The sequence below is a fragment of the Morone saxatilis genome, unplaced genomic scaffold, assembly GCF_004916995.1.
Source record: "Morone saxatilis isolate NCDOM2014 unplaced genomic scaffold, NCSU_SB_2.0 Contig16, whole genome shotgun sequence".
Taxonomy (NCBI): domain Eukaryota; kingdom Metazoa; phylum Chordata; class Actinopteri; family Moronidae; genus Morone; species Morone saxatilis.
Genome location: NW_023339718.1, coordinates 18,457,582 through 18,473,433, shown reverse-complemented (window position 1 = coordinate 18,473,433; position 15,852 = coordinate 18,457,582). Strand labels below are relative to the sequence as shown.

General features: G+C 40.3%; 2 protein-coding genes across 2 annotated transcripts in view; one reads left to right on the top strand and one right to left on the bottom strand.

Annotated features, from left to right (window-relative positions):
* Positions 1-15,852, bottom strand: part of LOC118325739 (phospholipid-transporting ATPase ID-like) — a 204,037-nt gene that overhangs the window by 127,850 nt on the left and 60,335 nt on the right. The window lies entirely within an intron of this gene.
* LOC118325743 (calcium/calmodulin-dependent protein kinase type II subunit beta-like) overlaps positions 1-15,852 on the top strand; it is a gene marked incomplete in the record, with an annotated part of 68,785 nt that overhangs the window by 474 nt on the left and 52,459 nt on the right. Inside the window, 1 exon segment of the mRNA XM_035658533.1 lies at positions 3,991-4,085. Within this exon segment, the coding sequence (XP_035514426.1) occupies positions 3,991-4,085 (95 nt within the window).

Sequence of the window (15,852 nt, the reverse complement as noted above, 5' to 3'; positions counted from 1 at the left end):
CTCTCTCTCTCTCTCTCAGTGTAAGTCAATGTCTCTCACCCACAGATGCCTGCTCTTCTCGCAGTGTTTCTAAAGCTCCCCAAAACCTGACATCAGACACCAAATGCAACGCAACGCTGTCAGTGTTGGCTGTGATGTGATGTGTTATGCTGTGTATATGTTTCACGTTGAATTCCAGAGGGACGTGGGGTGTCTTGTGGTGCAACCATTTGAACCACAGATGAAAAGAAGCCAACTGCGGTTTATAAAAAGAAAAACGTGATTTTTTTCCCACTTAGTTGCATGACCTTTATAGAGATGCGGTGAACACAGTGAATGTGCGTGCGTATTGTATGGCTGGTTTCTGAGTGCTTTGACCAGATATCTTCTTGAAGAATGAATTAATGTCATCTGCAAAGCTGTAAAACTAAGATCTGTACAAGTAAATACATTCTTGTGGTTTTAAAATTAAATTAACAGGCCATTTTTTAAAATCTTTTTTTGTTGAAAACCTTATTAGCCTTTGTCCTGTTTTGTCTTTACATGGCATCCATTTAAAATTCTGAATAAACGCCATCTAGATGAACCCATATTTTGTGTAAATACAAATAGTTTTACAGCTTGTTAACACGTTATGTGAAGCACTGACAGCTCTCTCTTCCTTGGGAGGCTTTTTTGCAGCATTGTGGTGGCAGATAACACAAGATAAGACATTGTGCAGTGGCACCAGGCGAAACAACTCCCATCCATCTTCGCTCATGAAGCTGCATTAATCGTACGTGCATCACTTTGTCAGAAAGAAAGTGGACAAAAAGAGTTCAGCGGTGCCGTTTAAAAGTTAATGTTGGAGCTCCCCACACGACATATGGGCTAACTGCAGTGTGATCATAAGAGAGGAAAGTGAACGTAACGCTCAGCACGGCCACTAAATTCACTGCTGAGCACTGGAGATGAAGGTCAGGTCTTTATATTTCAGCATTACAGTTATGGTATCACTAGGATAGGGCGGAGGAGTGGGGGGAACAATGGAGAAATCCCTCCTCGCCAGGCGTCCCTTGTTTACATTGCTGCTGTTGGGTGTCACGCATCTCGCTGGTGTTGTTTGACTACCATGCATATCTCTCGTTATTTACTGATAGCTTTATTGGCCCAGTGCTGTTTATATTACAGCCAGCCACCACAACAAACAACAGTGTTCAGTATGTGTCCTGTTTATCTGTGGGTTCTGTAGAGTAAAGGTTGGACACTAAAGTCATTTAGAGAAATATAGGGAAATACTGATTGACCTACAGGAACTTTAACTCTATAATCCTCAGTCGTGGGTGTCTTTATAAATAGACCATTTCTAGAAAGAGTACTCTGCCAATAGCTTATATTTCTGAGTATAAACACTAAAGAGTGGTTCTGAATAGATGCTAATTTGCTGTTTTTTTGTCTTGAAACTGGGTCACCATTTGAACACATTGTACTGGTTTCAGCTGCCAGAGTAAAAACTTTCAGAGTTACCTTTCAAGCCTGTTGGTGGGGTATTCCTTTAACCAGACTCTTTAAAAAAGGCTCTGGCTAGACTAATTTACAGCATGGCATCCCCGCCATGCTCCTTTCATCCCGTAAGTAATAAATATTGTTAGCACGGGACTCTTTGCTTGTCTGACTCCAATATATCCCCAACCCCAGTGAGACTTAATGCTCGGGTCCTGGCTCTTGATTAAAAAAATACGTTGTGAGGAATGCAACTGATCAAATGTGTAGGCCTCGCTGTATTCAGTTAAATCTTACCGCTGCAGAGTTCTCTCCAGCTGAAAGCACTGGCTTTGAAGCTCTCTGTGTGAGACAGAGAGAGATTAATCTGTACACCCTGCACTGCAAAATAGCTTTCATAGACCAATCCTATAATTCAACCAGTCACAGAAAGCTCGGAGGAAAGAGCGCAGGTGCGAATGGCTTGGCGTCCTCATGGTCTCGCTCTCTGTAGCTTTGTAATATTAATCCAACATCTGAGGAGAGCTAATTGTTGTGCGCTCACTCTCTGTTGGCGTCGCTTTCTTTGCAGGGCTCGTGACACTTTATGTTTAGTATGTTTAGCCCATTTATTGCAAATCATGTCTGTCGTACTTTGCTGCAAACACCACAGCATGCTTGTTAAGTACAGGGAAGTTTTTGTATAGTAATTGGGTGGAAGTGTGCTAAAACACCGTCATGGTCCTTTAAAATTACTGCAGTGTGTGTGTGAAATGTTTCTGCCGTAGGGTTTCAATATTTTTATAAAAGTAAAATAAAAATAAAAATCTCTTTTGCCAGAGAATATGTTTGAATCAGGGATTTGGTGTGCTGCAGAATCATATATTATTTAGAAAATGTTTTATTTTTTCATATTATAAAGTGAATTAATCGAAAATATCAGTATCTTCTTATACTTCACCCTGCAAACCATGCATTTTCATTTCTAGGTACAATAATATGAACAGTCCCGCAGCCTTGAATGTAGCTTCCTGTCACAGTTACTCATTGAGAAACAAAGGGCAACTCGAAAGCCTGTCCTTTTGTCACACAGCTGCTAAGAAGAAATCTGTAACAGCAGCCAGAGCTCATGAAGAACACTTCTTTTTTTTTCTTTACGTTTGTGATATCATCCTGTTTCGTCTCGGTAAGACTTGAAGCTTTTACAAATCCTGTTACCCTTCTACATCACAGGCACCTTGTGAGACCATAACAGCCCATCAGAGGCTCAGAGTTATCTGGTTCCAAAAGCCGTCACTGCAGAAGGCACCAATGTTTTTCAAAAATAATCTGAGGTCCATCCAGATCTCTCCATGTCCACTCTCTCTGCGTCAAACCAGACTTTGAAAAGCAATGATTCATGACCTGTTACCTTATTTAACTGTATGTGTGTTAAAGCATATTTAGCCTCGACGAGAGATACTTACCTCACGGAGTGTGAACTTTCCAGGCACAGCTGTGGAGTTTGGTGTCAGTAACATATGCGTTTGTTTGTGTGTGCGTGTGTGTGGCTCTTGTCGCCCATGCAGTTCTCTTACACTGTGTTTAAGAGCGCTTCTTGCTTTTGGGTGCCACAGCGAACATGTTCACTAAAGAAAAGCACTTTGTCAACATTGATTTTTTTTAACTAAACTGTCCCAACCCTGAGACGGGGGCATTTAATCAGCTGTTGAAACAGTATTGAAGTACTGCTGGGTTTTCTGTCTCCACATAGATATTTCCCCCAGTGTCTGCTCATCTAAGTCTCAGGTCAGCTGGTCCCACAACTTTCACCTTTGACTCTGACCTTGTTGGTTGTTTGTAACTGCCTTGGTGTGGGGGCAGACCAGTGGCACCAGTCAACCCTTTCACTGTCAAAAGTGGCAGTAAGACTGTGGCAGATCTGAGTAAAAAGGCTAGGGCTGGAGAAGGCTGTGAAGCCAGTCCTGTCTGCTGTCGGGTTTTATTAAGTGACTCATAGTTGAAGCAGCTGATATTCAAGATGTTTAGTTTTATGGCCAAATACATCCAGATATTGAGTGTTTCCAGTCACAATCTTATGTAAATGTTGGGTTATATTTTACAGATATTGTGAAAATCGGCTTTAGGAGCTCATACCAAAGTTTAGACGAAGTGGCTGTAAGACAACAGTGTTTGTGCATCATGACTTTTTATGTGTGGGGATCCTCACGGGAGCCTAGGAAGCAGACAAATCCTGGCAATGTAACTTACCGTACATGTGAGCAAGTAACATCAAGTCTGTTCCGTTTTGGGCCTTAAAAAACATTCACTTTTGCTGAAAATGTTCTCAGCAAAACTTTAGACAAGGTCATTACGATAGCTTTCATTCATGAAGAAGATGCAGGTGTGCTGATGATGCCTTTCCATTAACCGATTAAGAATAATGCAATTAAAACACAGATATATTATATTAACTGGACCTCAAATATCAGCCTGTTTTATGTTGGTGGCAGTTATCCACTGATAGTAATGCACCAAAGCTTAGTAAATGTTTTTTCTGTGTTTCTACAGGGGAGCCTTTTCAGTGGTGCGCAGGTGTGTTAAGCTGTGTACAGGACAGGAGTATGCTGCCAAAATAATCAACACCAAAAAGTTATCTGCAAGAGGTAAGCACATCCATATTTCAGGATTTCTTCGTCATAGCACAACATGTATCGGAGCTGAGTCCAATGGGCGGTGTACCTAATGGTTTGTAAAGTGCAAAACAAAAAGAGTAGAGTTGAATTCCACTGTTATTTCACTTACTAAAAGCACAATGTGTAACCATACAAGAATGACTAATTTGTTCATAGTTTCTCTGTCCCAGTGGTCACCTCCCCACCTACAGTGTAGACAGTTATATAAGCGATATCCAACAGCAATTACCCTCTCAGATGGTGCTGCGTAGGACATTTTATCACATTGGGGTCGGTGTTTGAGAAAAGGACAACGGAAGAGTTGCAGAAGCTTGTGGCAGTAAAGTACAAACACAATCACTGTAGTATTAGACCCTGATGGGTCTGGTGAGGGTGCTACATCTTTTCTGCACACCGGGTTCACCTTCTACGCGGCACTGTTTCTGAGTTATACCAGTCATTCTTACTGATGGATTCAGTGGCTTCATTAGGGATGGGAATTGACAGGATTTTATTGAAACCAGTACCATTATTGATTCTGATTATCGGTTCAGTTCTTCGTTGATTTCATTATTGATTCCTGATCAATTTTCAATGTAGAAAAAAGTTTCAGCATCAGTCAACACAGTGTATAAAGTATACACAGTGTATATAGTGGGCTCTGAGTGTCTTTGTAAAATGAAACCACGCTTTGGACTGTATCTTCCTCTCCGCTGTGAGTCTTGTCACACGCTTGCAGCAACGCAGACTCATGAGTTTGACGTCATTGTTTTGCAATGCCCAACTGTCTCAAAAACATCCTGGCACTGATGAAAACAATTGATAAGCTCAGTGGCATGTGATTCCGATGGATGAGAGAATTTGTTTCTTAACAGGAAACGGTTCTTGATTCCTGTCCCCGTGTGTCATGTACTCAAGGTTCCCATTTAAATGGGTTCTCAATGTATCCAGGGAATGTATGGGTGACACAGGGCTACACTTCCTATCCACACCGGTTCAATTGTGTATTTTTACCCTAACAACTTGGACTGGTTGGAGTTCCCGTACAGTGAAGAGTGGAACTGGTGGGGATAGCATAAGACTTCTGCTTGGTATGTCCTCCCAGTTAAGCTCATGGCTGGCAGGTGAAAAGAGGCGAATGGTGACTCCACGTGTCACAGACGAAGTTTTGCATTATGTTTTGTGGAGCCACACAGAAAAGTTTGCTGTGGCGTTATAATTTGACTTAATGTTATGTCTGGTATGGATGATGTTAATATTATATAAACTAGAGCTAAACTAGTCTATGACTCTAATCAATGGTTAGGACCTGGAGTCCACTCACATTGTTTTTTTGCACTTTCTTTTCACATCATTGTTGCTTTTCCTTTGCCATTAAATGATCACTTAATGAAGAGAGGAATAATGTAAAAGCACCGAAGGCTCTTTGCTTTGAGTTCTTTAATGTTACGGTAATGGCTTGTAAATTTGCTGATAGGAAGTTAAGCTCCTTCCACACTCATTTTAAATTAGGTTTATTATGTAATAATGTAACTGCAGTAATGTTTTACTAATGTTTTACCAAATAAAAAAAAGATCTTTTAAGCACCTTAATCAGTATCACATACTGTGCAGCCAGTAACGGTTTAAGCCAAAGCCAAGGCTAAATGCCATGGCCATGAAGACCAATTCGGCAGCACAGTGGTCGCTGTGGCTCTTCACACCACCACTTGCCCAGTGTAAATCTCCTGCTGCCCCTCCAGCTTCGTAACTGGAGCCCCACTGCCTAGGCCCTGCCAGGTGGCACCACACTGACAGTAGACTGTTACCCTGCCTTCACACACACACACACACACACACACACACCCGACACACACACACACACAAATAGGCCCACTGCTTGTGTGTGAAAATGTTGAGTGTGGTGGAACAGGCATTTTAACAGGCATTAGCAAAGGGCATCAACCTAGAATGTAGAAAGTGTTGGTATACATTAGGACTGCATGATTTTATGATGCTTTCTTTTGAAATAATTATCCAAAGGGTGTGCTCCTCTCGTTCAGTGTAGTGTTAATAAAATAAATCAGATGAAGTTGTAATGCACTTTTGGGACTGTGTTTCAACATACAGTTTTTAGCTACAGCAGACATTAGACAAAAATAAATATGGCTACCTTCCCTTCACAAAATGCTATTCTTAACTTTGAAGCAGCTATAATTGTTTTAATAACAACGTCTGAAATGACAACGTAAAAACAATGTTACAGTTAGAGAGGGGTTGCTTGTAGTAATTGTATAATAATTGTAGAATTATCTACCAAATCTGCAGCTCCCCTTGGCTTTATGGAGCTTGTTATGGAGTAAGTGAGTTCAGTTGTCCAACCCAAAACTTTACTGTCTTGGTTCATTCGCACTACAAGCGTCATTTGCAGTCACAGTAGTCAGCTCTTTTAGGTGAAAAACCTCTAAAAACCGACTGTACATTACATGCTCAGCACCAAACAGCCACTAGCTGGGTGAACATAGTGGAGCTTATCAGCTAAAGAGACAAATATTTTCCTGTTGGTAGAGAGTGGGTAGACACTACAAACAAAAGAGAGTGAATTGGGCTTATGTTGGCACGTTGCTAGAAGCATGACTCCAAATGAATGATAATGTTACAAAATAAGGTTTGCCATAGGTCATATGTCAATATGGATGTAACAATACGATTCAACACAATTCATAATACTGGGTTCATAATACGAGTTTCTAACGATTTTCTTTCATAATAAATGTACAAAATATATTTGCCTTATATTTTCTTCATCAAATTATAGAATCCTTTTTGATTTTTAAGGTAGAAAAAAACTGCAAAACAATGCATATTTCCTTTTCTTTGTAAAAGTGAAACTGAAGTCTTTGCGCCTTCGTATCATGATTGGTATCATGATTTATTTTCCATCTCACAGATTTTAATCAGTGATTGAACTGTCTTGTGATTTAGTTTTTATATGTCAGTGTTGTGTTCACAGCCTGTTTTCTGCTGCCACCAAGGGGCCAATAAGACAGTTATTGCAGGTTGAAATTGTTCTGATCTCCCAAATTCACCAATTAGTTAAATCCTTTTCAGTGAATGTTATGCATGTTTAGTTTTTATTTTTGTACGACTCGTGTAATATTTTCATAGTGTAGAAATGTAGTGTGTAATGTCTGCACACAAATAGTGAAAACAGAACTGATATCTTCTATCAGAATTGTACTTTATATCAAAAGGCTGTCCCATCATCCTCAGCAGCAGTTATGTCACTCTTGTGATATTTTGATTATATTTCATTGCAAGCGAGCAGCATTTAATGAGCTCAAACCCATCCTAGATTATCCTGATGCTATTAGCAGGGGGCCAACAGTTAATCCCAACAATTGGCTTGATGAGACCTAAAGCGCGTACACACACACACACACACACACACTCAGAATAAATAATTGAACCATAGGTTGTACTATCATTGGACCTATACATTTCACTCTAGCTGCTTTATCAGGGATTGCAGCTGCTTTATGCAGCTTTCCACCATATTTCTAAGGCACAGTATAATCTCCCATTTGATAGGAGGACTGATCTGACCTGACTGGGTGGTGCGCAAGGCTTGTTCTGCGCTCTTTACTGCACTCTTTACTAATGGATGAGCCATGTTCTTTGAAACAGCAGAGCAATGTTGGAGGCGGCAGAGCCGCTGCATACTACTTCTACTCCAGGTCCTATTTATAGCTCCATGACCTATCTGACATGGGCTGCTACAGCCTGGTTTTATGGCAGTCGTGATGACTTGCTGCTTTACTTTAGAAGTGGGATTTGGTTCAGGTCATTTTGTTGTTGTAATATCTCTCAGGCAGCAGGTAAGGTCGATGAGCCCTGGTTGCAGCAACTTAAAGAGGAGCGTTTGTTTAGGACTGACAGATGGAGATGGTAGCCGAGGGGAGGGAGGGGTCATGCGAGAGAAGGCACCCCAGGCACTTGGCAGCTGAGGGCCATGCGCCTGTACGCCTACATGCCTTTAGCACGGGACTCTCATCTGACTCTCCCTCTCGGTCTCCCTGACACAGACACACACACACACAGTGTAATGCACAGTGAACTATCAATAATCAGCTACAACAAGAAAAGACTAAAGATTTCTTGTTCATCGTAGTCTAAATACTTGAAGCCATGATGATTCACTGACTCAAAAGTCAGTCCCGTTCAGTTATGATATTAAACGCAAGCATTTATAAATAATCATTGTCGTGGCCTAGATGTGTGTGTGAGAGTAAGTAAGGGTTAGATACAATGAGGTAAAAAAAACGCATATAATGTTACATACCAATACACACAGCCAGGCCTCTCCTCTGTGTGTAACGTCTTCCAACCCACCACCCCACCCCTAACCTCCTTGCAGACACAAAGCGGTTAATGCCAATCCAACACATGTCAACACGAAATGTAGGACAGGTCTGTTGGGCAAGGCCTCCAGCCAATCACAGAGCTTGTTTATTGGCAGTGATCTCTGGACAGGGGTTGCCAGAGGTTGCTGTATGGCCTTGTAATTTATCGTGATACAGAGTAGTTGCGCTTGTGTGTGTGTATATCATGTATGTGTGTTGTGTGTGTGTGAGTGTGTTGGGTGTGAGATTCACCTGCAATGCAGTAGCAGTGATCTGACCTGGTTTGGCCAGCCAGCTTTGTGTCAATGTCAAATAACAAGGACAGATGTAGTCAAATCAGTCGTGTATGTATTAAACGTTAGTACTAAGCCTCATTATGAAGTAAAATCACTTCAGCTGCAATTACATATAAAAGTAAAAATTGTTAGTACTCAATACTTGTTTTAATAACAATATACAGTCTGCTTGGATTTAAAGCAGTATTTCACTTTTATGATACAAATATTTTATGACCTATGTTTTGTTAATTGGCATATTTTAGGTTAAATTGAAGGATGAGACGCAATGATGCCTTCAGTGGGCTCAGAGGATTAATTTGTCTCCTGAATCTGGTTACATTTGAATTAAATTCTGACACTGCTACGATATAATTTGTCCCAAAGGGTCAAACTTCACCTTAAATTTAAAGGCTGCATTATGACACTATGTCCCTCTGTCCTGCCACAAAGGAAACTGAGTGACTGCTATGAGTCAGTAGCAGGAAACAATGCAGCTCGCCTGGTCACACACAATCTCGTATTACAGTACACTAAAATATATGTTTCTGAAACCATTTTAGGGGAGAAATAGTTTACGATATTGCTTAATATTTGATCAGCACTGCCTAGTTTGACAGGTTTATTTGAGTTTTGTGCGCTGGACAGACTCACTGAGAGGGATTTCTCAATCACAAGGTAGCCACGCTGTGGCTTTATTGTCTATTTTGCTCTGAAGTTGACCGACCACTATTTACTAAATGAACATCATAATGTATAGAAGAAGACTTGAAACTAATGATTGAGACTATAAACTTTCTAGGAAACTGTTTACTGAGCTAATAAATCAAGTCGGGTCATTTCCCCATTAGAGTGCATGGTACTGTTTTTTTAATCCAGCCAATGGAGCTCCCCCTGCTGGCCTTTACATAGAATGCAGGTTTTAAGACTCTTCCGCATTGGCTTCACTTTAGAGACCCGGAAGCTGTGTCCATTATATATACTGTCAAACATTTCTCAACCTGTAAGGGTCATGCTAATGTTGCGAGTCAGATGTTCTGAACAATGGTTATATGGTGTCCTTGGGTTATTTCACTCAGTGTAGGGCTGCACAATTAGTTGAAATAATTATTTTTTCAGTGAAAATGAAAAGTGTGATCTAAAAATGATGATTCACACCAATTGTGAATCATGTGGCAATCGCAATATCTGTTAAAACTAATCGCAATATTCTCTTTTTACCATATGGTGCAGGCCTCATTCAGTGAACATTGCTTCTGTTCCTCTCTTCTGTCTCCTCCTGCTTGTCCTCTTTTCTCCACTTTCCACCTCCTTCCCCTCAGGACCAGTCCTTGTCCCTCTCTTCTCAGTTCTTTTTTTAATCTTCTGCATCAGAAGTACAAGATTGGTATCTGATTGACCAATGGTTTGACTGACTCACTGGGCTCTAAAGCAGCCTGCATTACCATTGTTAGGCCTTATTCAGACCAAATCAGGCGTTGGGGTGGGAGTGGGGGGTGTGTTTGATTGTGCTTCAGAATGTAACCACTGTGAAACTATCAGAAAATAATAATTGTATTTCTCTGATTCACTGGTTTTCTTGCTATCGGCGCTCTCTCTCTCTCTCATCTATCTCTCTATCTCTCTCTCGCTTAATCAAGCAGACACAAACCAAAAGAAGCTTCTTGGTATTGCTATTTTGCACAGCATAGACTGCAAGCCAGACACAGACATTGAAGATAAGTACATGAAATAAACACAACTCCGAGCGTATCATAGTTTGGTCGATGGACTCCGCCTGGATAGCGTCAGCAGAACACCTGGTGAATGAAGCCAACACAGACTTAACAAAAACTGCAGTTCCTTGAACGGCCACTTGAGGCTGGCTACAGAAGTGATCACTCTCTATAAGGCCCCATATTATAATGCCCAACTAATAAGAAACATAAACAGCCTGGTACAAAAAACTGGTTTTAGTCTCTATAGCTGAATGTTATGCATTAGTTAGCTCTCCTGATGGAGCGCCCACCCCTATCTTTACCTGTTCTATCAAATGAAGGCATAAAAAGCCAAAAATATCTTTAGAAGTAATGCATCATTAAGGGCATGACTGCTTTGAATGACATTTGCGTCACAGATGAATGTTCTCTGCAACCAGGCTTCATTCAGCTCACCTCAGCTCCACCCACGCTCCATGTCTCTGCCCATTTTTGGATTAGCCGGTTCCCAGCAGTTAGGACTGCCGAGATGGCGACGACCAGAGCTGACCACACTGAGCTTCACAACGGCTCTCCAGAAAGCCTATGGGTGACGTTACAGAGACTACGTCCATGTTTAACTATGCAGTCTATGGATAGCGTCTGTTTCAGTGATATTTCAGGCAGAAGCATTTTGACTGGTCTAATTGTTGGATTGGCTTAGACAGAACAGCTTGAGAGATAGATAGGAAAGGGGGAGAGAGAGGGGATAACATGCCACAATAGGCCACAGGTCGGATTCAAACCTGGTGCCACACAGTGCAGCACGTGACACAAAAGAGTGTGTTCACTGTAGTTATAGTCTGCTCTGAACATCATAACTAACTAATACGATGACACAAGCCAATCTACTGCCATCTATTAGTCCACCAGTCAGTCCATCCATCCACTGGTTACGTCCATTAGTCCACCCAGCCCCTTCTTGTCGTCTGTCCATTCAACCAATAACTCATTTTTATTCTCAGCACGTACAAAATCTAAAGTAAACACAGACTAACCGATTAGCTAGTCATCAAATAACATCAAATAAGATATGATACTTGAGTCAATCTTCACCTTCATCCACTGCTATCACTGCCTCAAACCCCACATTGCCCATCACCCCAAAGTTATCTCACATAGTACAGACTGTATGGACTGTTGTGCCTTCTTTATGCGAAGAGCAGCCATTACAAAACCATGAATGAGTGGTCTGCCACAGGCAAATCATCTGTTATTCACAGTGTTGGCTGTAGGTTTATACCCTATTGACCCAGTCAGCCTGATAAAGCAGGGATAAATGACCTGAATAGTGACCTTCCTTATTACAAAGGAGGTTGTAACTCATCTCTAGTCTCCAGCTATAAATCCCATGACAAGTTCTATGTCAAGGGATTTATGCAATGTCAGCTTTATTGAAACAATATGATTTATACTGCCTTTACTTTAATACTATGTTGATAAGAAAGTGAATTTCTTGCTTAAATTGATGAACAATTCATAGTTTTTACCATTACATCTAGCAATATAGTTTCCTACCTCAGTCATGCAGTCCTTCAAAGAAGTGTAGATAACAAGGGCTCAGACTGGCCATCTGGTATACTAAGCTAAGATGAACCATTGTGCTTACTCAGAGCCAATTCTGTACTTGTAGAGTTATGTCAGCAGATGCCACCTACAGAATGAAATGTGATACTTGTGCTTATGACATGTTTTCCACCATTTGACATTGTAGTATGATTGATAACATATCTGGGAGTGTTCAACACAAGCGCACAGTTGATCATTTTTAAAAAGCCAGTCAGGGTGAGTTGAAGTGGAGTAAAAGCATGGCAGTGCTTAGTGAGGATGTGATTCTCTGGACCGTATTCAATGTATTCCTGAACACGCTGATAAACTGTGAAGAGATAGATGTTTTTATTTTATTTTATCCCATTTACAGTGTCTGAAATGCTGTTTCAAAACCAACAAATGAAAAATTGAAGAACAAATCAATAGAGTGAGAAATCAAAATAAGTATCAGGCAGTGGTGGTCGGTGACATAACAGCCGCAATCAGCAATGTCTAATTCTTTCAAAAGAAAGACAGCAACCAGGCTGTGTGCATATTAATCGCCCTTGCAATTTTTTTTCTCCTTCCTTCCTCCCCCTCTGTCCCCTCTTCATCACTCCTCCACTCCTTTCTCCGCCTCGCTCCTCTCATCTTCTAAGACTATAATCACTAGGCTTAAACTTCACTGTCACTCCTCAATGCCAGCGTGAATGTGTGCACTTGTGTGTTTTGCCAGTCTATTTGTGTGCCTGCATGTACTGTACGTGAGTACAGTATGTGTGCATTTGTGCATTTATTAGCCCATGCAGCTTGTACATGGGTGAACACATGCATTTCCATGTTTATGCTCTCTGCTGTGCTCTGCATGCCTGCACATAGAGGGTGGTCCACCCCCTTGTGTGTGTGTGTTTGTAGTTTGTATGTGGGCTAAGATTTCAGCTTGCTTAATAACCATGGAATTCAGGTTGGCTAGCATCATTAAGCTGTTCTATAAGCATGCACACGCACACACCTAAATACATAATCTACGTAAGTTAGTTTGATATGTTTCTTGTTAAACAGGATAATCGGCCAGTCATTTTTAAAAGGGATTTTTACAGTATGTATGCTTTGTGTTTAATTACATTTCACTTAGTGTAAATTTGGGCTGCACGATATGGTATAAACATCATATTGCGATTATTTTGACAGATATTGCAATTCTCAAATTCCCCCCCCCCAATTTTTTTTTCAATCATGATTATGTGTACATTTTGGGGGTCTGCACCAAACAAACATGTTTTCTTAAACCTCGAGAACAAGATTTGCGATTTCGATAATATTTTGTTTAATTGTTCAGCCCTAGTAGAAGTAGAAAGGTAAAAAGTATTAATTTAAGTTTGCTGTTTGTGGTTTCTGTCTTTTGATGGTACTCTGTGGAGGTGACCTCTAGTAGCACTGTGTTGTTGTTTTTTTTTTTTAATGAGTGGGTCGACATTTTGTTTTTATGCACACTATCTTGTTAGTAATAATGGATATTACTAATGCAGGTTTCAAAATGTTCCAAAACTGTTTTAAGAGGCAGGAAATGCATTTAACGCATTTTGTTTGACTTCAAGGATACACACAATCTCTGAATGTAAACTTTTGTTTGTTTACAAGAAAACTTCACAGGGCACATTTAAGGTAATACAGTGACAACTTCAAATTCTTCTTCTTCAAGTTCAAATTCATATAATGAAGCTAACCTTTCTTCAGTCTCCAATTTTACAATATTTTCTAACACCTACACAGGTCAGTTTCTAAAGTTATTAGTTGTCATGCCTTAATAAAACTTGGCCCAGGTTAACATTCAACCCTAATTTAAATAGATAGACTGATTGGACTGTCTTACCTTTTAATTTGATTGTTAATCTATCCACCCATTACACCAACACAACTCTGATCTGGAGAGACAACACATCTCATTATTGCATTTCAGCTTCTTCACATTTATACCCACTGAGTGGAGTGTGTGTCATATCACAGACAGAGTGGATTTTTAAAAATCAAACTTTGAGGGACTCCCACACATGGTCTTGCTTACTGCTGATTATTAACAAAATGTTTTAGTCTATACACTGTCACCAGGTATGTAGACAGACAACACTTCACATACATGTATATACACACAGATATAGGAGCTGCCTCAATCATTCAATTGTCTGATGAGAGGATTATAGTAATTAGTTAACAGGTGATCACCTTTAGCCATTCCAAGCATACATGTCATTGGTCAGACAATAGCACTAAAAAAAAACATGATAAATAGAATAATTCCTATGAATCTTAATTAACATCCATCCAACAGCTAGACAATAACAAGTCAATTAAAGAGCAGTCATACTGAAACATCACAAATCCAAAAACATCACACATTAAGGTGTAAAAAGAGTATTTTCAGTATATTTTAATTATATTTCGAAATGACACATCTCACTGCAGAATTTTGGCATTTCATATTTAACCTGATTGTCCCAAGCGGGCTGCTTCAATGTCAGGTCATAATGAGATAGTGTATTTGCAGTCAGATTTTAAGAATAACTCCTCATTATCTCTCTTTCTCTCTTTGTCTCTGTCTTTCTTTCTCTCTGTCTCCCCTGCTCTGCATGTTGCTTCAAAGAAACCTGTTGACAAAGCACTGGCTTTTGTGCTGTTGTCGCCAAGGCGTAAGAGTGCCATCTATTGGTCAACTTTTCACAACCACCCACAGAAAAAAAAAAAAAAACAGAAAGTGCCTAAAATGCACTATGACCTTTACAGGGGCACTTAAACATTGAACAGTTGGACATGTGCATTCAAAAGTTTAGAGGTCAAATTCAGTACTTAACACTATATACTTAACATGCTGTTCTATAACAAGGCAAGCATGCCCTCTCTTCATTTGCCCTTCTTGTTGTATTCCACAACACGAAGAGTTGCTGTTTGACAGGTAGGTTATCCATTTTTCTGGTGGTAAGGCTTGACCAGATGGGGCTGTCAATTTGAATGACATCGTGGTACTCCAAGGCATGTGGCTGGTTGACTGCTCCGGTGGCAATGTTGAAGTCTTTCACCTTTTGTTTTATCTTCTGGCATATCGAAGAGATCTTCTTTGAAAGTTTGATGGCAATTTTCTGTCCATCTGCAAAACAAATGGTTGATTCAAGTTCATGAATGAAAGAAAATGTTAACCAAATGTCACATTTCATATATCTACTGTACCTGCATATTTTCTCACAAGGCCGCACAAAAACCTACGCTCTAAGATAAGTCTATAAATGCGCAGGTCTGCGTCTATTTCTTGTCTTCTATAAGCGCACATTGGATTCGAGACATGATTCCCTGTCAGAAATCCATCTTCTTGGAGGCATGTTGCCTTCTCATCGTCTTTACTTTTCTTTCCCCCCTCTAATCTGAAGTAGCACATACAAAAAATACATGTCTTGTTTATCGCATATGTGAATTTTCATTGATCGAACTGGATCTACACCGCTCTAAAACACCATTTCTGCATACCGCTAACAGATGTACGCGACCTTACGTATAGTCCCATTCGCGTGCTGAACGCTAGACCGTAGCGAACCAACAATTGTGGCTTTATTTCAAAAACAAATTCAACTATTTTCAGTTTTTTACTTTTTAAATACCAGGCGTTTCTACTTGACCTACATTCTACACTCTACCAGCATTTGCAGTTAATATGCAACCACCATAACACCGGTTCACCTGCGCTGTGTTATCCGCTCCCTCCATAGAATCCAAGTCAAAGTGTACGTACCCTCACTTATAGTCCAAGATGATCGTTGTTGACAAAAACAGTGCAACCCTCAACTAA